Genomic DNA, 27,003 nt, shown 5'->3' on the forward strand with positions numbered 1-27,003 from the left:
TATTCTAGCGTAACACATTGCAATATTACTTTGTTGTTTCACAACACAATGTCAATACATTTAGATCAAAGTACAATCCAGCTTTTTCAAGCATTGAATGTTTCTTTTTTTAGATCGAGGCACCAGACATTGGGAGGATCCTCAAGGTCAGAATAGGGCATGATGGGAAAGGAATGATGTCAGGATGGTTCCTTGAAAAGGTAGGGCTGTGTTTGGTTGTAGACATTGTCTTTTTATTCCCCTGGTAGGGTAGCACATAGCATTTGAACTGTCTCAGTCCGTCCGTCCTTCCATCTGAAATTATTAACATTGCCCATAATTTTGCAATATTGAAGATACCAACTTGATATTTGGCATGCGTGTGTATCTCATGGAGCTGCACATTTTTAATGGTGAAAGGTCAAGGTCATCCTTCAAGGTCAAAGGTAAAAAAAATCCAAGGGAAGTAACAAGTTTTAAAGGGAGATATTTCTCTTTGTCAGGTACAGATCATTTTTACAAGGGAAGTAACATTTTTAGCTCATCTATTTAAAAAAAAAAGAGCTATTGTCATCACCTTGGCGTCGGCGTCCGGTTAAGTTTTACGCTTAGGTACACTTTTCTCATAAAGTATCAGTGCTATTGCATTCAAACTTGGTACACTTACTTTCTATCATGAGGGGACTAATCAGGCAAAGTAAGATAATTCTGGCTTGCATTTTGACAGAATTATGTGCCCTTTTTATACTTAGAAAATTGAAAATTTTGGTTAAGTTTTGTGTTTAGGTCCATTTTATTCCTTAAGTATCAAAGCTATTGCTTTCATACTTGCAACACTTACTTACTATCATAAGGGGACTGTGCAGGCAAAGTTATGTAACTCTGACTGGCATTTTGACGGAATAATGTGCCCTTTTTATACTGAGAAAATTGAAAATTTGGTTAAGTTTTGTGTTTAGGTCCTCTTTTTTCCTTAAGTATCAAAGCCATTGCTTTCATACTTGCAACACTTACTAACTATCGTAAGGGTACTGTGCAGGCAAAGTTATGTAACTCTGACTGGCATTTTGACAGAATTATGGGCCCTTTATACTTGAAAATTTGGTTAAGTTTTGTGTTTTGGTCCACTGTAACCCTAAAGTATCATAGACAGCGCTTCCGTTAGTGGACGTCGGGGCGTTAATTACGCCCGAAAACGGCAGTCGTACGTCCATTATGCAAATGGTGGAAGTCCCTTGGACGTCCGATAATCCGCATGTACGCTATTTTCTAATACACAACACGTACAAATGTCAACAGTTAATCAGGTTATTCAGACCGTTAACTCCGCCTTAAAGCTACTGTTTTCAATGAATTTCACAGCGAGTGGCCAATATTGATTTCTCCAGCTGTCAATCAAAGTCTTCTTGGTAAGCGCATTAGCCCATCAGCGCTCATGCAGCCGAATACACGCAGACCCCATGTGAAGCTGTATACATTAGCGACCTCTGCGTTACGATGTGTTTATTCAGCAATCAAATATTTCAGTCCACGCCTTTCCCGAGGAAGAAAGACCTGATGTCGTACATGATTTCTAATTTTCGCATGATCTTCATATGTACACGAAATACACGAGAAATGTTTATGTGTTGCTAGAATTTTCGTAACTTTCCGTGAATAATGAAATCTGGAAATGATTTCGGATAACAAAGTTTGTTTATACGCATTTGAAAATAAGCAGTCTGCAAAATTAACCCATCGCCTGATCGCCAATGCAATGAAATCTAGGCTCTGGCGATAGAAAAAATGTCTATCAATCGCCTGATTTGCGATGAAAAAAAATCTGAAGACAGTATGGAAATAACCGACAAATAATATATTCACGAAAATTCGTTCAAGTGCGCAGTGAGAACGAATTTAATAGTCGGCATTCCGGAAATTTTCAGTACCGATTTTCCCCGGTATTTTATTTATTTATTTCCGATTTGTTAGCAGATGGTACAGACATTAACTGCAACTGACGAAATATCTTCGCTAGTTTCCAAAAATCGTACAAGTTATATGCCCGCCATCTTGAAATATTTTAAGTGTCGATAAGCAAAGTAAAGTAGTACAATAGCATATTGTAAAGCAATATGTTAACCAAATTATATATTGCTTACGTATTTAATTAGTTATTGGTTTTCATTTTCTGCAGTCAAACGATGTGCACAGATTATTTCATGTGCAAAACACGTACATTTTTTTCGGACAGTCGTTTTCGGATACAGTATCTGTCGTCGATCATAATTTACATGTAACATTTAAAATTCAGTCATTGATTTGTCATAATTACTAAATATGAACAGTGCTCTATGCTCTCAAATCGCGTCACGTGATTAATGCATGTTCAATAGGAATTCCCCCATCCCACAATTCAACTTGCGTAAAATGGCGGATGTTTTGCGGACGTCATTATTGTCCGTATTTTGGTTTTGAAAATAGAAATCGTTATAATACTGGATTAGCGGGTAATAGATAGAGTTGGAACATGTACGTATATTAAAATTATAAAATGAAATCAGGACTTCAAAATTTATGTGTGGGACGTCCAAAATTTTAGGCTTGGAAGTCAGGACTTCCAACTTTTAAAAGCTAATGGAAGCGCTGATCATAGATATTGCTTTCATACTTGGAACACTCGCAAACTATCATAAGGAGACAGTAAAGGACAAGTTGCATAACTCTGGTTGTCATTTTTACGGAATTATGGCCCTTTTTGACGTAGTAACTTTGAATATATGGTTACGGTACATTTTGTGTTTAGATCCACTTTACTTCTAAAGTATCAAGGCTATTGCTTTTAAACTTAAAATACTTTCACGCTATCATGAGGGTACTGTACCTGGCAAGTTGAATTTTACCTTGACCTTTGAATGACCTTGACTCTCAAGGTCAAATTATTAAATTTTGCTAAAATTGCCATAACTTCTTTATTTATGATTAGATTCGATTGAAACTTTGACAAAACAACTGTTACCCGACATACCACAATTGACTTCGTCCAAACCATCCCCCCCCCCCCCGCACCCCACCCCTTCATTATTTTTTTATAAATTAAAGATCATCTAATAAATGACAACCACACCCGCACACTATACCTCCCACCCCCACCCTAAAAAAATAATTTTTATGCCCCCCCGGTAGGGTGGCATATAGCAGTTAAACTGTCCGTCAGTGTCAGTCAGTCTGTCTGTCCGTCCGAAAAAAACTTTAACATTGGCCAAAACTTTTTCACTTTTTAAGATAGCAACTTGATATTTGGCATGCATGTGTATCTTATGGAGCTGCACATTTTGAGTGGTGAAAGGTCAAGGTCATCCTTCGAGGTCAAATGTCAAATTTATGGTGTCTGTCCGTCCGAAAACTTTAACATTGGCCATGACCTTTTTAATCTTGAAGATAGCAACTTGATATTTGGCATGCATGTGTATCTCATGAAGCTGCACATTTTGAGTGGTGGAAGTTCAAGGTCAAGGTCATCCTTCAAGGTCATCCTTCAAGGTAATTTTTTTTTTTTTTAATTCAAAGCGGCGTTCTTATGAAGCTGCACATTTTGAGTGGTGGAAGTTCAAGGTCAAGGTCATCCTTCACGGTCAAAGGTAAAAAAAAATAATAATAATTTCAAAGCAGCGCAATAGGGAGCATTGTGTTTCTGACAAACACATCTCTTGTTTTTTTCAAACATGGTTAAAAAACACAAAAATTTATTTTTATTGTTTTATTTTTTAAATACCGTCCAACCATGCCACCCAACAACCCCACCCCCCCCCCCCCCAAATTTTTTATTTATTTTGTTTGCATTGTTTTTGCATTTTTGGAAGATAATGTAATAATGTAATAAATGACCACACCCCTACACTATACACCCCTCTCCACTCCACCCCTCCCTCTTTTGTGATTGAAATTGAGATAGGTCCCTACACCTTTAAAAAGAAAAATAGATGAGCGGTCTGCACCAGCAAGGCGGTGCTCTTGTTTAAAGGGATATAATAACAAAAAAATTAAAAGCGGCGCAGTAGGGGGCATTGTGTTTCTGACAAACATATCTCTTGTTATTATTAGAATGAGTCTATTTTTTGTATGCCTATCTCTTGACGTGACATATTATGTGAACTACCTAGACAGATGGGCTTGCAGGATAGGCCATAAGATAGGCAGATTGGTGGGCAGCACAATAATTGTTTCAACTCTTTAACTCAAGCAGATTTTTTCAAATCTTCATCAAACATTCTTGAAATGTGTCTAACATAAAATGGATGCCAAGTTTGATAAACAGCCAATTTTCACCAGGTACTTCTCCAAGTACTTTCCAATCCTTACATGCAGTTTTAATTGCATCTTCTCCAAACATTCAGAAAATTAGAAAATTGATGGCTAGTTTGATAACCAGCCAAAATTCAATCAGCCACTTTTTACCTTAATTTATACAAAAATATGCCAAATCTGCTCATTAACTCACACACCTAATCTTAACCAAACTTTCTGTTGACATAAAATGGAGACCATGGTTTTCAACAAAACAAATCGCACCTGGCAATTCAGAGATTTTATCCTTCTCTTATCACAGAATCTACAAAAACTTCCCAGACATGAAATCTGTTTCTATGACAGGCTAATGTTTCTGTACAAGACCTTGTTTCCTAATCTCCTAAACATTTCCTCTCAAAATGTAAGCCTGATGTAATAATTATGTCAAATAATAATACTATCCCTACATTCCAGTTGCTGATTCAACGTCGACCCAGGAAAGGCACCAAGAAGTTCCGCCCCCGTTCTTCCTCATCTGGTCGCAGTGACCCAGACAAGCGAGTTGCCTCTTCACGCATGGGTGACCTCTCAGACTCAGATGACTCAGACATCAGTAGCGTGTCACAGTCAAGGAGGCTTCAGCGAAAAATGAAGACCCCAAAACAGAGCCTGAAAACAGTTAGATTATTTGATGTTTTTCAGTAATATGATCAGTGATAAATTCTATGTTTAACCAGGTAATTAATTATTATTAATGTTATAAATCTGCATATTCTTGTATCTCATTACAAATGAAAACCTTTTTATAATTCCCCAATTTTAAACTTATTTTTGCATATAATTTTGTACAAATAATGCATTCCTGACAATTTGCAAATATTCATGGCAGTGTATAGATTGCTGTCTGTTCTGTATTGCAAACATTTTAGTTTTGCAGCACCTACTAACAAAGGAGGCAACAGTTTAATCAGCTATTTGTTAGTTTGTCTGTTAGAATGTCTGTGTTGTTGTTTTTGTTGTTCTGATGGTTACTGGAAAACACCTCAAATAATAGCTTCAATTTTCAACCTTAGGCACTAGACAGATGACTGTAAGACAGAGTGCTGGAAACAAGATTAAACAAACTAACTGCATCATATACTGAGTTATTCTCCCGTCAGTTTTCCTTTTCTTGCATTTTTCGCTAGAACTATGATGTGATTGCCTCTTATGTTCATTCTGGGATAGATGGTTGTTACAAACAGAATAAATCTAACATGAAATAGAACACTTATAAATTTAAGCAATAAACCAATATTATTTGTTCTCAAAATAAATAAGCAGTAGTAAAGATATTATATTAAAAGAGGATACCATCAATTTATTTATGAACAGCACTTATTTTACCTGTAATTTGATAATATCAAGAAAAGTGGAAATCCAGACAGGAAAAAACATCAACATTTTTGGGATTCATAGGAAGGAAGTCTACAGAGCTTTTCATTCTCACCAATATTCAAGATTCCGGTAAGAAACATATTAGACTCATGGAAACTCCTGGTGTTGTTGCCTTTGCCAGGTTCAAGAGGAGACTGATGTGTACGACGGAGACGAGACCGAGGACTACTTCTTCTTTGTAAAGCGTTGGTTTGCACGCAGTGAGGATGACAAGCAGATTGTGCGAGAACTTATCCCCACCGATGAGTCCGGAAGACCTCTGAAAGGCGGGCTGGAAGGTATGAGTCAACAGCAGCATGCGTAGACCATGCAGGGCTGGTGAAATCTCATATTGCCTTTACATTAACGTTTTTGAGAGAGCTATTTGCAAAAATTGTTCACTTGGCTATTAATGCTCTGAAACACCCTTTCACTAGCTATAATCAGCATCTCCTCTATGCTATAATCAGCATCTCCTCTATTTTAGAAAAAGCTATTGAATTTCTTGGTACAAACAATGCAGGCTTATTTTTTCCACTCTAGATTAAAAAAGGTTGATATTTTATTTGGTATTGAAAGGATACAAACCTGTTCACTGTGTTTGTACCCTTAGATTAGAGGTTTTCTATGCTGTGCATATTATATTGTAAAATATGCATGCTTAACCAAAATGAATAGGAAACAAACACTCTTGTTTTGTTTTTATGCCCGCGGATTGATTGATCGGGGTTATATTGCTTTTGGCCTGTCTGTCTGTCATTGTATGTGTGCGTCTGTATGTCTGTCACTAAACTTTAACCTTGGTCATAACTTTTGCAATATTGAAGATAGCAACTTCATATATGGCACGAATGTGTACCTCATAGAGCTGCTTATTTTCAGTGGTGAAAGGTCAAGGTCATCTTTCAAGTTCAAAGGTCAAATATATGGCTTCAAAGCGGCGCAGTAGGGGGCATTGTGTTTCAAAAACACAGCTCTTGTTTTAATCAGATGCCTAGGAACATGAACCATGCATGGATAAGAAAAATGTATTTATTTTATTTAAAAAATTTAGGTGCTGCAAAAAAAACTAACATCATTTTGCTGCTGCCTTTAATAAACAAATTATACAAATGGCATTTAGTAATTGAACAAATACATGAGTTCCTAAATATCCTTTGTTGAAATGTAATGAGATAACACAATTATGATCTTTTAAAGATTATATGAATATTCACTTATTAAATGAGTTGCTTTTTAAATATCGTTGAAGTTGTAAACATTTAATTGACATGACTGACTTAAAATACCCTTTCTTCTATTTTCTGAAGAGTATATTAAGACAATTAATTACAAATACTAAGAGTGAAACTAGTTTACCTGCTAATCATTTCTGCATCAGATGCACGAGTTACCCTTGAAGAGTCCATAAAAAGACATTTCTACCTATAGAAATAAAAATATGGAATAATTTCAAAACTGAGTAATTAAATCGGTCTAATAGATCCTGCTCCTAGTCACTTTAAACCAGCTGCGTATGTTGCAATTTTAAGTTTTGTCATTGCAATCTGCATTTTGTGGAATAATCTTTGTCTAAAAAAACCAAATTATGGAAGTCAGCATTTTTATATAACTAGTAGGAATGGGCCAGAACATACAAAAATAGTATTTTTTAAATGAAATGATGCTAATTTAAAAGGATGCAATTTTACCTACCAGTTACATGATTGCTGATATCAGTAGTTAATGTATAATCTCTATCTTGATTATTGAATATATTATATTATGTATTTTAGGCCCCTCAAAGAGGTCATAGCAAAAATTGAATTTCTACTATAATGTCATTCCTGCTAGCTTAGTCTAAAGTCAAATGTCTTGAATATTCCCAGAGATATTTTCATATATGTTTAACTGGGCAGACATTTTGAAAGAAGTTTTGTTTATACAGAGACTCATTGTTTTGTAACTGGGGCTATATATTTTGAAGCATATCTCACCTTTCATTCTTGTCAAAACATTAGTAATGCATATTTATTAACATAAATCATTTGTAAAATGCAACAGTTTTCAACACCTATACAAATTAGAAGCAATTTGAGAAAACTCTCCAGGATTTAAGTTGAATAAAAATGCACAAAAGGTCAATAATTTGTCTTGATAGGTTTCAATCACAAGTGTGTTTGTATTTATTTGTCTTGGTTGTAATTTCAGAGACGGTGTATAATGTTCACATATTTACCGGAAACATATCCGGAGCAGGGACAGACTCAAACGTGTTCCTAAACATCTACGGTCAGAATGGTGATACGGGTGAACGGGAAATGAAGGACTCATCAACCCATGGGAACAAGTTTGAAAAAAATCAGGTGCACACTTTTGTATTCTACAAATGACTGTCATTTTACTCTTGATAATAATGGTCGATCTGTCGGTTTGTCAGTTGTCAGTGTGCAGTTTTTTTTTTAACCGATTTTATAGCCGAAATTCGGCTATGTTCCCAATCCCAAAAAGTAGACTTTTTTCCCAAAATGTGGCAAAAAATTCCCAATTTCCAAAAAAAAAAAATTTTTTTTTTTTTTTTTTTTTTAGAAAGAAGTGTCTAATGCGTATTTTATCTCAATTTTAATTCAATTACATCTAACATAGTATTATATGATTGTGTTCTTTTAATTTGAATGATTATAAAGAGTTATATCAAATTTAGTATTTCCCTAATCAGTGGACTTTTAGTTTGGAATAAAAAGGCTAAGAATTTATTTTCCCAATTTCATGTAAATGCCAATAAAATTCCCAATTCCAAAGCCATGGGCTATCTTCCCAAAAAGTGGGAAAAAAACCCTGCAGTGTGTTGGTCTGTTAGCGTACAATATTTCTGGTTTGTGGAGCAAACTATAACTTCTACATTTCCTAAGCATTTTTGTGCATGGTGATCAAGGACATGTTCATTTTGATGGCTGAGCTATAAATTCTTTAATGTTAATTTAATTAACTTTAATTTAGTTAATTTAATTTCAATCTTCAATCTGTTCCTTACTTTTTGCTTTTTTGCAGCCATGTTAGGTTAAGCTGATAACATTAACAGTTTGTGGTTGACAGAACTGATATAGGTAGAACACAAATTTAGACATCTTAATTAACAAAAATGCTTTTTTATTAGCTTTTAAACGGTCATTATAGGGCAGATAATTTAACTCATTTAACTTTAAACTCATGTTATTACCCAATTATGTGTATTTACTTTTTGTCATTTCAGCTGAAAATGAATCCATTAAAAGAAAATTGTTTTTTAAAATGGGTTATTAAAAAATATTAACAAGATGTTAAGGGGCTTTTCACTTCATGCCCATAACTTTTATCTGATAAGATCAGTTTAATTATATTTTATCTTTGCCATCCTAATGGGCGACGTCTCTTGGACAACTATTTTTTTGGGAAACAAACAAAAAATACAAGCCGTAATTAAGTTTTACAAAAGAAGATGTTGACAGGCGATAACATGCTATATGCGGTGCAATCAAGCTAAACTACGGAGTTTATTGCTTAACGCATTTTTAACAATCAACCAGCCTATTACAACTATTAGACAGTGTACAGACTGGTTTCTGTATTTTACAATCAGACGGATATAAAACTATCGAACTAAGATGATCATTTTTAAATCTTCAACTTAAATGGGACAGAAACCCAAAGCTTTGAGCAGTCCACCCCACCCAACCCCCCTAAAAAATAAAGATTATGATAAAAAATATGATTTAAATAAACGCACCAGAACTTTCAAGAAACTTGGCTAAAGGATTTGCCATTGTTACAAGTTGATGATGATCAAATTGTTACATGTACAATATTAATATTGTTTATAATATACTGCTATAAAGACTATACCATGGAAATACAAAAATGTAACTGAAAAAAGCAAATTATACTCATTATTAATGATTATTTCCACAATTTTTACATTAATTAATAAATGCGTTTATAATTTATATGAACATTAAAATTTAAGGACAAGTGTAGTTTGGCAATGGACAAGTTAAATTTCCTAAATGGTTGTCCGTGGACAAGTAAAGTTTTTAGCTCGGCTGTTTTCGGAGAAAAATCCGAGGTATTGTCATAGCCAGCTTGTCGTGTCCGTGTCCGCCGTCGTCCGCCAAAACCTTAACATTTTGTTACGGTTTTGAACATTGCTTCTAAAATAAAAGTGTTTCCACCTACAACATTGAAACTTCATATGTAGCTGCACCTTGATAAGTTCTACACACCACACCCGTTTTTGGGTCACTAGGTCAAAGGTCAAGGTCACTCTGACCTCCAAAAAAGCTAAAACCTTAGCATTTTGTTAAGGTTTTGAACATTGCTTCTAAAATAAAAGGGCTTCCACCTACAACATTGAAGCTTCATATGTAGCTGCACCTTGATGAGTTATACACACCACACCCATTTTTGGGTCACTAGGTCAAAGGTCAAGGTCACTGTGACCTCTAAAAAAATAAATTATAGCAAACTTTCATTTTTTCAAAACTGCACCCGCAGCTGAGCCTTGGCAACTGTTCTATGCCGTGCTTTTGTTTGAGATTTGACCACCACTGGATAGGTATAGTTAAATTTATGTTGACTGGTAATTGTAAAGGATAGGGATATGCTTTTCATCCTCAAACTATAATCATGAATTTAATATATGAACAAAGTAGCAATCATTATTGTGGCGTGAATATTAAGAAATTTCTTATTGAATATGTTTTATTGTGTTGTTTTTTTTATTTGGAACACTGTATAGGAAATGATTTTAGTTCACTCGTCTGCATTCTTTTGCAATAAAACATTCATTTCAATTTAATGTTATATTTAAAATAATGAGAAGCTTTTATTTTTCAAACCTAACTTTCCATTGTTCAAATATTTAAGATGAAGATAAAGAATCTTTGTAGGATTGGGGACTGCGGTGATTTAGAAAATAGATGAATGCTTTAGCAGCTTTGGATATAACTAATATGTTTTTATGGAAAGTCATCTGGCCACGGTTTATGCATTTAAAATGCATTTAAAACATAATTAAGCTTTCTGTTTATTGCTTTTTTAATATCCTTAAGTGTATACAATTTTGAATTTTTTTAAGGTAGTGTTGCGTATTTTTGAAGCGGTTGTTAAGTATTTTGGGACATTAAACAACAGAAGAAAAAGCAAAAAACAAATGTTGGGAATGTACTAAAACTATCAAAAATAAAAAATATTTAAGTATCTATGAAACTTTAATCTTTGTATACAATAAAATAAATATTTACTGCTGCTATAGTGTATTGAGAATTCATAATGTATTAAATGTTTGAATTATATAAATGCAATAAATGATATCAACAATTTTTCTAACTATATAACTCAAATCGAGTCTTAGGGCAATGAACCTCGCGACAAAAATCTTCATAATCATAAGTGACGTATTTATGCTTCTAAGTAACATAATAGAAATGGTCATTTTATAAATATTTTCACACAGAGAAAGTCTAATCCATTGATATAACCTTGTTTATCACCACATCCAGTGCATTGCTAAACCTCTCATTGATGTAATTGCAATCAAACTTAGGACAGAAATGTCGTCTAATTATGAAATGTTGAAATGAAATTAATGAATATGTCTGTAGTGTTCCTTGACATTTTTTAACCACATTTTAAGTAGATAAAATATTGTGAGGCCCATCTGTTGGATAATGCATGAATGTAAACCTTTATCAGACATTAAGTACTGTTTACACAGGCTGAGAAGAGAGGCCACATTCTTGTTATTTAATTGTTGGTTTCTGTGAAGTGTCTTCTAAACATATTTCCACCACATTCCTGACTCTTGCCATCAAATCAATCTCTGAATTGCAGGTTCAATTCTATGTCCTGGAACCATGTGTGGGGTTTGGTAATGAAATTATTTCCTATATATTTATGTCAATTAGGACATCTGTGACTGTCAACCAGTCTACCCTGGCAAACATATGAGCTTTCTTAACTGACCACTGCTATGTGATTAAAAAACTCTTGAATAGTGTCACGGTATGGACTTAGTCACTTTATGGGAGAGTTTGAATGGTGGTCAAGTTTGCTAAGTCAGGAGAGTACTTGCCCTGATAGTGAAGTGTTTCAGGTTTAAGTCCCGCACTAATTGGACAACTTTCTTGCCCAGTGACAATTATAAAGTTAAAAAAAAATATAAAAAAATACAATGTTTAAACTATTAACCACCTTTGAAAATTGATTAAGCAAATAACATGATTTTTTTACTAAAAAACTTTTTTATTAAGTATTGTAGATAAATAAAAAGTAAAGAGCATTTCTATTTTGGATTTAATGGGGCCGGGTGAGTTTTAACGTCTAATTGAGGACAAGAGTTCCAAAGTACCATAATCATTGAAAAGGTTGCAGGTTAATTTTTAGCAAAAAACATGAATATATTGAATCAATAAGGTCTTTATTTAGAAGCCACTTGCATACAAAAGACCACATTTTGATTATTCATAATTTGTTATTGATTCATCACAATCCAGCTTGTTTTAGCTTCATTTCATTTATCAAGCTAATCTTTGGCTTTTTTTAGATGTCTATTTGAAAATTGAAACAGAATATCCAATATTTCACATATATCATGTTAAAATTCGTTTGAAACAAATTGTTTTCTTTTCCTAGGAGGATGTCTTCACAATGAAGGCGATTGATCTTGGTAAATTGCTCAAGCTTAAGATTCGTCATGACAACTCAGGCGTCGGCTCAGCATGGTTCCTCGATCGTGTGGAAGTAGAAGACACGAGAAACAAGAAAACGTACACACTCATTGCAGTTCTATGAAATGTTTTTAGTTCTACTGGCCGAAGGCCAGAAGAGCTGATGTCATGGCGTGGTTTCCGTCGTCCGTCCGTCCGTGCGTTAGTTTTTTCTTGTTTACGCAATAAAGTCCACAGTTTTCATCTGATTCTTTTCAAACTTGTTCAGTGTCTTTATATTAATGAGGACTCGAACCCTATTGAAAATGGGTTACATCAGAGTAAAAAGTCCAGAATTATCTCCCCTTGAATTTAAGAAAATTGTGAAATAAGGCTTGTTTACGCAATTAAGTCCACAGTTTTCATCCAATTATTTCCCAACTTGCACAGTGTCTTTATTTGAATGATGAGTCAAACCCTATTGAAAATGAGCAATATCAGAGTTATAAGTCCAGAATTATCTCCCCTTGAATTTGAGAAAAAAATGAAAATTCAGTTTTTTTATGTGATAAAGTCCATAATTTTCATCCAATTCTTAGTAAACTTGCACAGTGTCTTTGTATCAATGAGGACTCAAACACTTTTTAAAAAGAGCAATATAGAAGCAATAAGTCCAGAATGACTTCTGCTTGAATATGAGAAAATTTTGAAATCCCTCTTGTTTTCGCAATTTATTCCACAGTTTTCATCCAATTATTTCCAAATTTGCACAGTATCTTTATATCAATGAGGACTGAACCCTATTGAATATGAGCAGTATCTGAGAAATAAGTTCACAATAATCTCTCCTTGAATTTGAGAAAATTCTCCTTGTTCGCACGATTAAGTACACAGTTTCCATCTTATTCTTTCCAAACTTGCACAGTGTTTATAGCTGTTGTTGTCATGCGTCCATCCTTCCTTTGTTAGAATTTTTTGTTTACATATAAAGTTCTAACCTTTCGAAACTTCAACGGATGTTTTATATCATCAAGGGCCAGAACCCATTAAGAGTGAAGAAAATTTGTCCAACTAATTGTTAAAAATTTTACGTTTTTTCTTGTTTATGCGATAAATTTCCCATTTTGGGTCTGTTTATTTAAAACTTACTCAGATTGTTCATACTATCAAGGGCTTGAGCCCTATTGATAATGGAGACCACTTGAAAATTAATAATTTAAAAGGAGCCATTTGCACTTTTACCTCATTTACACAATTAAGTCCATATTTTTGGTCTGATTTATTCCCTATCACCTTTCAAACAATCAGTGTTTTGTTTTTTTACTTCATTACTTTTTAAAAATCGTCTGCTACATGACACAGAAAGAGATTATGACATTTTCTTCTGATAGGGGCTATATTCTGAATAGTCATCTGCAAAGTATTTTTTCGGGTCAGTCCGAAATGGGTTTGGTAATGAGTCAAAAGCCTTCTAACCATTTTGTGATGTGATATGATCAGTGAATACTACTTGTCCTTTATAGCATCTGAATAATTGTTTTGAAAATAGTGATAAAAGGAGGAATTATTTTAATGTATCTGCAGCAGATAATGTTTTGAAAATGTGCCTAGAGGAAAAAGTAATTGAAGTGAGTAACTTATCCTTTTCTCACCATGTTCTTTACTCTTATCGCAGCTATATTTTCCATTTTGATTTCATTCATAATAGTAATTTGCAAACTTTATATGAGTCGGTCCAGAATTGGTTCACTCTCTTCTCTGATGCATGTCATAAAAATTAGAAATATATATATGGTTTTAGTATACTATGCCATGATATGACCAACCTTTGACTCCAAACAATCATATGCTCATACTAAGCAACACAAACAGTGATCAAGCACTGAAATCAGATCATTTTAATTAATATGGCATAAATCATCGTTATTGAACTGATATTTTGAATTGATGAAAATGAAATAAACAATAATTGTTAAAACTGTTTCCCAATGTTGTTAAACATTCCAGCCAGTAGAGCGATTCAGGCCCTCATGGGCCTCTTGTTTATTTTTTCTGTAAAAAGTTAACCGTTGATTTTACCTTACTGTGATTCTCATTCAAAATGTTGAAGTATTGTTGCTTTCCTTAAAACAACATACATAATTAATTGACACGTACAATATCCATACATATTTTATTATTATATCACTAAATTAAATTTTCTTTTAGTCTTCTGCACCTTTTTTGGGGGGTAAATTTACATTTGTATGGGCCTTTTAAAAAAAGCAGGCATATAATGGGAATGCAATTGTGGATGAGAGGCATCCAGGATAATGATGTCCTCTAATTATTAACCCTTATAGCGCTGGAACCGAATTGTGAAGGCCTTTGCAAACAGTTTGGATCCAGATGAGACGCCACAGAACGTGGCGTCTCATCTGGATCCAAACTGTTTGCTATTCTGATAGTATTCTTTGAAAAAAAACACGAAGAAATGCTAATTTTAGAAATTCAGCAGACGACATTTTAGCAGACGACAAATTACCCAGCATGCAAAGGGTTAAAAAAAGAGTGTCAATCAGATTGTCATGAAAATGTGTGATTATGTTTGTTGCATATCTAGACTAAGTTGGATAACCTGTAAGATCGCATGATCTTGAAGTATCCCAACTTTGACAAATTTGCAAAGCCTGCTCTGTAATAAATAGTTTCAGTTAAATAACTTTAGTTTTCATTTACCAATTGTGATGAAACTAAATTTTTAAATAATGCCACTTAATAAAATGGTGTGGACGCTGGTAAAGCAGTACAATTTTGTATGGAGGTTTCTTACATGTAGACCTAACATGGTATGGCATATGTGCACCTTTTATATCAGTCAAGGTTACTCTTACTATGATAAAAATATATTTTTTCTCAACACAAAAATGTGTGAAGGTAGCATACATACATGGCATTGCCAGTGTCTTCATTATCTTATTTGCTTTCATTCCTTCAACATATAAATATATTTTTCAAAGATCAATTGTATGTACCTTTTCTATGGGCATATTTGTTGAAAATTGGCATTCTTGTCTTCTGTGTAATATTCTTTATGTGCTATTTAAGTAATACTTTGTTATAATGCAGACTTGTATGAATAACGCATCAATCATGTTTGCTAAAAATGTTAAGCCAAATAAATCAATTCACAAATGCTTTGTAAAAATAGCATTAAGTTCAAGGTCACAGTGTCATAGAAGATACAATGTCTTATTAATGGTCTGGAGGTATAAGGTATGATCCTCACTCTGGGAGTATTTTCAAGACTTAAAGAAACTAAGTACTGTTTTTTCTAAGGAAATGGACCCAAGAATGTCTCTGTAAGCCTCTGGAAATTGATGAAACTGAACTAAAAAAATCTGTAGAAACAAATTATAATCCAATATTTCAGGTACTTCTTCCCATGCCAACGGTGGCTCTCCACAAAGGAGGATGACGGTCAGATCAGTCGAGAACTGGTGCCAGTTGATGCGAGTCTGAAAAACAAATTGACCAGACAGGACTCTATGGCCATACGCAAGGAAATCGCCTTGGAAACGAAAGGTAACTGATCAGTCAAAGGGCTAGTCTAAGGAATTGTGGCCCTAGCAAATGTTTTATCACTCAGTATATTGATCCAACATTATATAAATTGTATTTAATAAATATGTAAACTTTATTTGTAATGTTTACTCTTAGCTAAATATTCAATCTTTTACTACTGCACTGTTTCCTATGCTTCTGTGTATTGATCATGATTAGCTCTTTGCATGCTGGGAAATTTGTCGTCTGCTAAAATGTTGTCTGCTAAATTTCTAAAACTAGCAATTCTTCAATTTTTTTTCAAAGAATACTATCAGAATAACAAACAGTGTGGATCCTGATGAGACGCCACGTTCTGTGGTGTCTCATCTGGATCCAAACTGTTTGCAAAGGCCTTCAAAATTCGGTTCAAGCACTGACAGAGTTAGGATCGCTGTACTGTGACCTCAGCAGGCATCTAATCCAAAATGTTGATGCACAAGGTTGCAGTCAATGAAGATGGTCTCAATTAAACATGTGTTGATTTTACTTCTATTAAATCACTGTTTATTCAGCCAATAAACAGCTTTTTAGAGTTCTGCTTCATGGGAGTTAAACCAAAAGGTGGTTTGTCCAAAAGTTAAAAAAACTGTTCATTTACATGACATAAATTTATTAATTGGCAATTAAACAATTGTTATGTGATCATTGTTTTCTGAACAAAAATTAAATGTCAGTCCTTATATCAAATTCTTTACTTAGTCCTATATTATTCAAAATCTAATAAATAATTTCATTTTGTTTTGTTTTTCCTTGCCCAGCTGCCATGCAGACTTATCACGTGAAGGTGTTCACTGGAAATGTGTTTGGAGCAGGAACAGATGCTAACGTCTTCTGCATACTGTTCGGAGAAAAGGATGACACTGGTAATGATCCTTGTGATAAATTATTGATAGTTCTAATGACATGATGCACATTAGGCATATTCTGATAGAGAGATAGAAAGAATAAATCTGTATGGTTCAAAACTAAGTTTCCATAAACATTCATGGACTAAAATATTACGCTAACTATTCACAAACTTTGTACATGTCTTTTGGCATATTATTCAAGATGCATGATTAATGTCCATAACTCTCACTGCCTTTTTAGGTCAAGAATTGTTAAAAAATTCAGGTAAAGATTTGCATGCAACATTTCGATTGTCAATTTAAACTTCACACATGCCTTCATGTCATAAAGCAAATTTACTGGTGAATGATTATACAGTCAATCTTGTATTTAGAGACCACTAAAGGAAGTAACCAAAAGTGGTCACTTAATAAAATGGTCTTTAAATAAAAAAAAAGGCCATTTGTGATGAATGCGGACCTTTGATGTTAAATCCAGATATCGGATTATCTCCTTTTGACTCAGCGATTTCTGCTTTTGTAATCAAATGAATCTAAATATAAATAAAATGAATAAAACAATTTTTTACTTAAAATAAGTTGTAGTTGTTCTCTGTAATTCTAAATACAATGTAAATGGTTTGCACGGAGAATTGGTTTTTCCGACTCCAAACTCATTCGCGATTAAATTTACGTGCACTTTTACTCTTCGACACTTCCAATACCCGAATTTTCTCATTTAACGTTAATACTTTCCGTTTTGACATTTTAATTTCTGCATGTAAACTTACATATATCTGACTCAATTATGGTACATAGGGAAATAAATAAAACGCGTTGATTGAAAACTAAATAAACCCCCCTGATTGGAAAATTTGCTAACACAAACTAATTAATTAGCATAATAACAATTACATTTTTTAATGAACAGATTTTGCTACATGTTACACCTCTCGAGAACACTGTGAAAATGTTTGTCGCGTCGGCGCATTGTTTCTGCAATAAAATCGGCGATTAAATTTGTCACTTAACGTCCCAGATAGTAAACTCTTTAACCTGTAGACTGTTGGTAATACCTCACTGTATTATTCTACACCAAAAATTGATATGCAGTCAGCATAAACACCTGTCAGAACCGGTCATCGAGACAAAGGAAAATGGCTGGTGTGAAATCAAAACAAAGGTAAATCTTTCATGTTATCGGCTTAGATAAACAATCAACACTGATTTGTCCCTGAACGGTCAACAGATTTACCACTTTTAACTTAAAGCGGTCGCTTAATTCAATACTCGGGCATCAAAATACACTAAAATCAGCGGTCGCTGGTCGAGTAAGACAAAAGTCGCTTAATACAAAATGAAAATATAGTTAAAACGCTCGGGCAGGATTTAAAGTGGTCGCATAAGACAAAAGTCGCTTAATTCAAGTGGTCGCAAGCACAAGATTGACTGTAATATGTTTACAGTGAATATGTTTATGACATGACATTTATAATAAAACTCGAGATTAACTTGTGGCATGACTTGTATAGTAAAACTCAAGCTTAACTTGTGACATGACTTTTTAATAAAACTAAAGTCTTACTTATGACATGACTTTAACAATAAAACTCAAGTCTAACATTTGAAATGGCTTTTATAATAAAACTCAAGTCTTACTTAAGACATAACTTTTTTAATTATGCCCCCCTTTGCAGAAGAGGGGGTATATTGCTTTGCACATGTCGGTCGGTCGGTCGGTCGGTCCGTTCACCAGGTGGTTTCCGGATGATAACTCAAGAACGCTTGGGGCTAGGATCATGAAACTTCATAGGTACATTGATCATGACTTGCAGATAACCCCTATTGATTTTGAGGTCACTAGGTCAAAGGTCAAGGTCAAGGTGACCCGAAATAGTAAAATGGTTTCCGGATGATAACTCAAGAATGCATACGCCTAGGATCATGAAACTTCATGGGTAGATTGATCATGACTTGCAGATGACCCCTATTGATTTTGAGGTCACTAGGTCAAAGGTCAAGGTCAGGGTGACCCGAAATAGTAAAATGGTTTCCGGATGATAACTCAAGAACGCATACGCCTAGGATCATGAAACTTCATGGGTAGATTGATCATGACTCGCAGATGACCCTTATTAATTTTGAGGTCACTAGGTCAAATGTCAAGGTCACGGTGACCTGAAATAGTAAAATGGTTTTCGGATGACAGCTCAAGAACGCATACGCCTAGGATCATGAAATTTCATAGGTAGATTGATCATGACTCGCAGATGACCCCTATTGATTTTGAGGTCACAAGGTCAAAGGTCAAGGTCATGGTGACCCGAAATAGTAAAATGATTTTTGGATGATAACTCAAGAACGCTTTTGCCTAGGATCATGACACTTCATAGGTACATTGATCGTGACTCGCAGATGACCCCTATTGATTTTCAGGTCACTAGGTCAAAGGTCAAGGTCACAGTGACAAAAATCGTATTCACACAATGGCTGCCACTACAACGGACAGCCCATATGGGGGGCATGCATGTTTTACAAACAGCCCTTGTTAAACTAAAGTCTAACATATGACATGACTTGTATAATAAAACTCAAGCTAAACTTATGACATGACTTTTATAATAAAACTCAAGTCTAACTTATGAGAAGAATTTCTTATTAAACTCAAGTCTTATTAATGATAGTACTTTTATAATAAAGCTCACATCAAAGTGATGACATGACTTTTACAATAAAACTTAAGTCTAACTTATGACATGACTTGTACAATAAAACTCAAGTCTAACTTAATGATGTGACATTTATAATAAAACTCAAGCTTAACTTGTGACATGACTGTTATAATATAACTCAATAGATGACTTGTACAATAAGAAGACACTCTCGCCCTCTGTTGTTTTCAGGCCCAGTTCTGCTCAAGGCCTCTAAGACAAACACCAATAAATTTGAAAGGGGCAACACAGATGAATTTGTGATAGAAGCCGTAAACATCGGGGATCTTAAGAAAATCCGGTAGGTTATCAGTAATTTCAATGCACTGTGTTCAAAAAAGGCAAACAATTTGTGTGTTTTAAGTACAAATGAAATGTTATTTTGGATTGTTCAACTACCTGATATTTCCTCTTTAAAAATGTGCTGTTAACGGGAATCTTATTTCAATTTTACCTGCATGACCTGGGCGTTTGGCAACCTATTTGTAGCATCGGCCATGACAACAAGGGTGGTGGTGGAGCCTGGTTCTTGGACAAGGTCATTGTGGAGTGCCCTGCCCTTGGACGGAATTGGACCTTCCAAGCCAATCGGTGGCTGGCGAAGGATAAGGCCGATAACCAATTGGAGGTGGACCTGTATCCACAAGAGCTAGCCACTCAGGAATACATGAAATGTAAGGGGAATTCTTTATCGTTTCCAAATTAAGTTTAATTATTACAAACACTGAAGTACATTTCAGTTGAAAACATTGAATTTTATTTATTAGCGTTTTTACCTTATTATTTAAGCTCGCTTGCATTGAAACCCTGTGGCTTATGAAATGCTGTTGTGTCCGTTTCCTGGGTAGAAGTGCTTTGTACTTTGTAATCTTATATAGAGATCTGAAGAATGCTCCCACAGTGGGGATCGAACCTGTTACCTCCTGCTTGATAGGCTGACAACATACCCACAGGCACTATGTGACAGTGAACTTTGTTAGCTGGTGTCAATGGCTTCTTAGTGAAAGTGTTTTTCGAAATTTCATTTCTAAGCGTAACTTTTGTGTCAAAGTAAGTAAGCATTATAGTCTAGTAGGAACGGAGGTCCACGGTGCATGATTGGAACCTTTTTTTAAAATATGCTGATGATGTTCTACATTGTCTTGGGTAAAAGAAATGTTTTGTTTCCAAGAAAAAATTCATGCCCACGGGGTCTAAATCCAAGATGGCCAACCAAAAACATAGGAAATGTAGTTTTTTCGCAAATGACACAAACAACATATATTTTTTCAAGATTTTGGTAAGCTATTTAATTTAAGCCATTGAGAACATAGTATTCTTATTAAACAAATAAGTTTTTTGGTGAAAATTAAACATTGTATGAAAAAAATGACAATATCAATGAAAAAAAGGTAAAAGAAACATGTGTTTTTGTTGTTATAACATGTTTCGATTTGTATCTGAAAAACAGTTTAGATACAATTATTATCCTAACTACATTTATACACACCTATGAGACTAAGACATATAAATATTTTATATTTCTTGTGAATTTTATGATATAAATGTGATTTTTAAGACAAGAAAGTGGGTGGGTAAATGAAAAATATAAGGAAAAGATGCCCAATGTGCATATTGATATATTTTGAGATATACAAGGCTTGTTAACTTGTTATGTTTATGTATTTTGATCGTTTTGATACTTTTTAGTGTATGCACATTGTTATTTCCCCGGTAGGGTGGCATATAGCAGTTGAACTGTCCGTAATCTGTCTGTCAGTCCGTCCGTCCGAAAACTTTAACATTGGCCATAACTTTTGCAATATTGAAGATAGCAACTTCAACTTTTTTTACAGATTTTGAACTTCTTTTTACATTCATTAAGGTATTTGCTGTATGTTGTTCATTTTTGTATTGATACTTAGATTCTTTAGACTTGGCTTTTACCTGTTCTTAATTTTCTGTCATTGTTCTTCATTTTCCGAGTTCTTGGAATAAAAATTAGTTATTTTTGTTAAAGCTGCCTTGGTTTTCACTTATAAATAAATTCTTTGAGTGTATTTAGGCGTCCCTGACTGAACCCCTTTAGTTAATTGAATTACAACCAGTCAGTATATTCATCCTGACCGGAAATAAGAGTTTGTCAAATAAATATTTCCGCATCACATAGGTGCTAACAAAGTTACATAACATGTAACCGTCCTGTGACCGGTTCATTTGCGTAAGCGAAGGAGACCGCACTACCACACCTGGATAGGACAGTTGAGTTCGATAATGGTTTGGATAGGTAAAAAAAAACATGGCCGCCAGGGGGGGGGGGGTCTTTTTCCTTATATTTTTATAGTAAAAAAGCTTGTGAACACTCTAGAAGTCACATGTTTTGCATAATCATCATGAAATTTTGTCAAAACATTAGTTATGTGGATGTCTCGGACAAGTTTGAAAATGGTTGTGATCAGTGAAAAAACATGGCCGCCAGGGAGTGGGGCAGTTTTCTTTATATGTATATAGTGACAACATGTGAACAGTCTAGAAGACACATTTTTTTCCCAATCTTCATGAAATTTGGACATATCTTGGAAGAGTTAAAAAATGGTTCAGGTCTGTTAAAAAAACATGGCCGCCAAGGGGCCATTTGTTGTTCATTCTTCATGATACTTGGTTAGAACATTTGTTCCATTGCTATCTTGGGCTGCAAAGAACAGGTTATTTCTTTTTATTTCAGGTGAGCGACTTTGGGCCTTTCAGGCCCTTTTGTTTTTACATTTTTTTCATTGATGTAGTCATTTTTTTCATACAATGTTTAATTTCTCACCAAAAAACTTATTTGTTTAATAAGAATAATATGTTCTCAATGGCTTAAATTAAAAAGCTTACCAAAATCATGGAAAATATATGTTGTTTGTGTCATTTGCGAAAAAACTGCATTACCTATGTTTTTGGTCGGCCATCTTGGATTTAGACCCCGTGGGCATGAAATTTTTCTTGGGAACACAAATTTTCTTTTACCCAAGACAATGTTGAACATCATCAGCATATTTAAAAAAAAGGTTCCAATCATGCACCGTGGACCTCCGTTCCTACTAGACTATTATGAGTGGGATTTTCACTACAATTATGAATAACTATTAAATTCTTAACAGTAGCATAAGCCCAGAACTATGTAAATGTTTGCAATCATCATTTTGCAGTTTATTTGAGAAAGATTTTATGAAGAAAACATTTAAAGTAAATGTTACCATTTGAATATTAAATTTACATTCTTTCTTCAATTTTTAATATTTTACCATAAATTTAAACATATCTTTATGACTGCATGAATTTCGTAATATGCAATTAAGGCAATCACGAGTATATGGAGTAGACACTATTTTCTTATAAGGACTGGGCATGCTATTTACAGAAAGTTTGTGAAAGTATCTATGTATTAAATCCCATCCCGGCTTACACACATCTAATTTGCACTGTACTGTAATGATGTTGACTCTTGCTATTGTTTAATACTGAGCAATTATTTGCTATCAATAAATATTAACAACTTATATCAATGTTATATTTTGTATGAACAATTTTTCAAAATGTAAAAATGTTCTATAGAACTTTCTTTGAGAGTTATAACAGTTCTGTAACAGTGTTGTTGGAATATTGGACTATCAACTGGTTGATACACAGAATGAAAATGTTTGGTGCAATATTAGATATAGCCCCAGTTCAGGCACAATGGCTAAATAGTGACCAGCCATGCAGATCGTAACTGTACTATGGACCTAAAAGTTAGACTTCATTCCTATTTTCTTAATGCTGCTGCCTGGCAGGTCACTTTTTTGTCATAGGGGCTGAATTGTGGTTTTCTGTTTCTTAAATATAACATAAACTAACATGGAATAATGTGCATTATTTTGTACTGGTAATGATGCAATTATCCATTTTCAGGCATTCCTTACGAGATTAGAACATTCACATCTGACAAGTCGTCTGCCGGAACATCTGCCCATGTTTATATTCAGCTTTATGGCAAGGAGATCTGCACGCAGCAGAAGAACCTGTGTAGCAGCAAACATGAGCGCAAGGACAAGTTCCAACGCGGGCAAGAGGACCTGTTTGTACTAGAAGTAAGTGAATATATATTCATTTCATATTTCTATTAACCTGTGGAAACCAGGTTTATTTTCCAGTTAAGCTCAGATTTGATATATTTTAAAAAGGGTATGTTGAAATAATTGTTAATGCATAAACAATAATGTGGAAAGGAATATTATAGAGAAACATTGAAAAGTAATATAAAACAGAATTCAAAATGAATATTTCCTGATCTACAACAACTGCTAGTTGTTTAGCCCCTATAAAATTAAAAAATAAAAGTTATCAAAAAGAAAGGAATAAAATTAAGATATGTATTTAAATTCAATCTACCATAATTTCCAAAATAAATAAAAAACACATAAACTCTCAAAATTAACTCTCAAAATCAATGAATATTTCTTAAATTATTTCCTTAGATGTGGCTTGGTAATATAGAATTAACGAGATAAAAATGTCTCTTTTTTATTTTTTTGACAATATATTATATGTGAATTTTACATTTACAAACATTTTAGAGTGAACAAGATTTTAGCGTCAGGCAACTCATGAGAACTATGTCATGTTTCCAACACTGCCCGAAGCCAATCTTGTGCTTGCTCTTAAATGTTCTGATATCATTGCGGGAAATTAATAAGAATTATATTGTGACACAAAAAATAAACACGAGGCCACTCCAAATTGATATGTTGGTCGTCAGATTTGCTGCACCTATTTTTTCAAAATGGAAAAAAATTAATATTTTTTTACCGCTCACACTCATTTTTGTGTCCTTCTGTAACCATAGCGCATGTTGTTGTTTTTAATTTGTGAAAAAAAATTAAATAAACAAGCGCGAACTAGCAGAAACGATTTTGACGCTGGATACGAATGCTAGTGTTTCATAACCCTTTTAATCGATAACTGCAGACGCTGAAAATTCGATGGAGACGACCAGTACATGTTTCGCTGTCGTGACCGTTTTAACAAATTGCGGTGAACAGTTGCTGCAGCCAACCCTTAAAAATATAAACACATCTTCTACGTTCTCTGACTTATTTGAATGTGTTTGTTTACATTCGAACATGCAACTATCAGCAGATATCGTTGAAGCATTTTTTTTAATGCTTTTTCTTCATTAAATGGGCATTTGGACGGTATTTAAGTGAACAAAAAATAAACATAAAATCATTAAATGCTGGTTCTAAAACTTTCACAGGGACATTGCTTTATATTTTTTTAAATACATGGTTGACAGAACATGTTTAACAGCTAGGTCCGTGTATTTCAGAAACATCAAATAAGTTCTTTGTAATGTATAAATTTATTTCAGAAAAAATACAATACCGTACTAGCCATCGATATGCCCCTTTTAAAATAAGGTAGCGACAATGGATTATATGCATGGCCTTTGTCCGACTGTCTGTCATTATCGTTTTGATGATTGTCCCTCTTCAAGTGCTATTGCTACATGGTATACCTTATCAAAGCTTGCAACATGGTATACCTTTTCACAGCTTTCACTGTTTAAAACTTTAAACAAATATTAGCAGCAGTAGGTAGACATGTGTCCCTCACTTATTATATAAGATTTGATTTGAATGTAAAATATAGTTGTTTAAACCTGTATCTCTTGATAATGCAAAAATTTTCCATCGAAATGTGATTTTTATGCCCCCTTTCGAAGAAATATAGTGATTGGACTGTCCGTCTGTCTGTCCATCTGTCTGTCTGTCCGTCTTTCCGTCACACTTTGCGTTTAGGTTTCGAAAAATGCTCATAACTTCTATGTCCCATGAGATATAACCTTCATATTTGGTATGCATGTGTATATGGACAAGGCCTTTCCATACGCACACAAATTTTTACTCCTGTGACCTTTACCTTGAACTTAGGGTCCGCGTTTAGGTTTCAAAATCTGGGTTTAGGTTTCAATAAATGCTCATAACTTCTATGTCCCTTGAGATATAACCTTCATGTTTGGTATGCATGTGTATATGGACAAGGCCTTTCCAAACACACAAAAAAATTTACCCCTGTGACCTTGACCTTGAACTTAGGGTCCGCGTTTAGGTTTAGAAATCTGCGTTTAGGTTTCGAAAAATGCTCATAACTTCTATGTCCCTTGAGTTATAACCTTCATATTTGGTATGCATGTGTATATGGAAAAGGCCTTATATTGACAAGGACTTTTCATGCGCACAATTTTTTTTACCCCTGTGACCTTGACCTTGAACTTAGTGTCAGCGTATAGGTTTCAAAATCTGCGTTTAGGTTCAAAAAATGCTCATAACTTCTATGTCCCTTGAGATATAACCTTCATATTTGGTATGCATGTGTGTATGGACAAGGACTTTCCATACGCACACAATTTTTTACCCCTGTGACCTTGACCTTGAACTTAGGGTCTGTGTTTAGGTTTCGAAATCTGCGTTTAGGTTTCGAAAAAAGCTCATAACTTCTATCAAGCGTTTATAGGAGGCATAAGTTATCCTATGGTGACAGCTCTTGTTTTGATTGCTCGAGAATTTTACTGTTTTCAAAAAAAAGTTTTTTTGTTTTTTTTCGCTCGCCTCTTGAACTTTTTTTCAAAAAAATCCGTAGACCAACAGATCGATTTGGAATGGCCTGAGCATTTTTGTATCTCGTTATATCAATGTTACCAAACTGCAATTAATGTTATAAATTTTGGTTATTGCTATAAGGAACACTGATTTTTTACGGGTTAACTTTATGTTATGAAATATTTTACAAAATATTTGTTGATTTTGAGTATTTATGTGGCTTTAAATATTATGAACAACCTTTACCTACTAGTGCATTGAAGAAATGGGTTGTGTCTATGAACAACCTTTACCTACTAGTGCATTGAAGAAAGGGGTTGTGTCTATATCTTTAGCAAAAGTTGTTTGAATGTTAGCATAAATACCGGTAAACGTAACAGAGACATTAAAATTAAGCAAAAGTGAATTTTTTATTTGAAATCATGTAAGTTCTGAGTTGAATTTTTCAAAAGTCTTCAAAAGTTTATTTTATTTATTTTCAGTTGGAGGATGTTGGTGACACGATAGAGAAGATTCGTATCGGCCATGACAACGCTGGAATCGGGCCAGGATGGCATCTAGACAAGGTCATCATACGACGTCTGCATGAATCTGGGAAGGTATTTACATATTAAACATAGAATTATTAATTGAAAATGTGTTTGTTTGCTAAATTGCATCAGACAAAGTAATCTTATAGAGACAATATTAAGGGTGACTTTTCTATGGTTTCGAGAATGCATCTCGATTAAGGTATAGACCAAGACCTTATGTTTGCAACACAGACACTTTATCCACAACACCATTGCAAGATTTATTATTTAAAATGAAAATGATTTATTTATTTCAATTGCACTTTTCGAAAGCTATTTTTTTCTGAAAAAAAAAAGTTTACTAATATGTTTGAAAAACAAAAATATATAAATATATTTAACCTACAATAGCAAGATTTTGGATGCTTTATTGTACATGT

The 27,003-nt window shown here is 34.1% G+C and overlaps 1 protein-coding gene across 2 annotated transcripts in view; it reads left to right on the top strand.

Annotated features, from left to right (window-relative positions):
- LOC127843594 (lipoxygenase homology domain-containing protein 1-like) overlaps positions 1 to 27,003 on the top strand; it is a 220,772-nt gene that overhangs the window by 161,198 nt on the left and 32,571 nt on the right. For both annotated transcript variants that reach the window (XM_052373278.1, XM_052373283.1), the window contains exons 23-33: positions 114 to 200; positions 4,723 to 4,926; positions 5,807 to 5,963; positions 7,855 to 8,009; positions 12,313 to 12,446; positions 15,739 to 15,890; positions 16,670 to 16,774; positions 19,642 to 19,750; positions 19,939 to 20,123; positions 23,362 to 23,540; positions 26,534 to 26,650. In XM_052373278.1, coding sequence (XP_052229238.1) covers positions 114 to 200; positions 4,723 to 4,926; positions 5,807 to 5,963; positions 7,855 to 8,009; positions 12,313 to 12,446; positions 15,739 to 15,890; positions 16,670 to 16,774; positions 19,642 to 19,750; positions 19,939 to 20,123; positions 23,362 to 23,540; positions 26,534 to 26,650 — 1,584 coding nt within the window. The remainder of the gene's footprint in view (positions 1 to 113; positions 201 to 4,722; positions 4,927 to 5,806; positions 5,964 to 7,854; positions 8,010 to 12,312; positions 12,447 to 15,738; positions 15,891 to 16,669; positions 16,775 to 19,641; positions 19,751 to 19,938; positions 20,124 to 23,361; positions 23,541 to 26,533; positions 26,651 to 27,003) is intronic.

This window comes from Dreissena polymorpha, chromosome 1 (assembly GCF_020536995.1).
Source record: "Dreissena polymorpha isolate Duluth1 chromosome 1, UMN_Dpol_1.0, whole genome shotgun sequence".
Taxonomy (NCBI): domain Eukaryota; kingdom Metazoa; phylum Mollusca; class Bivalvia; order Myida; family Dreissenidae; genus Dreissena; species Dreissena polymorpha.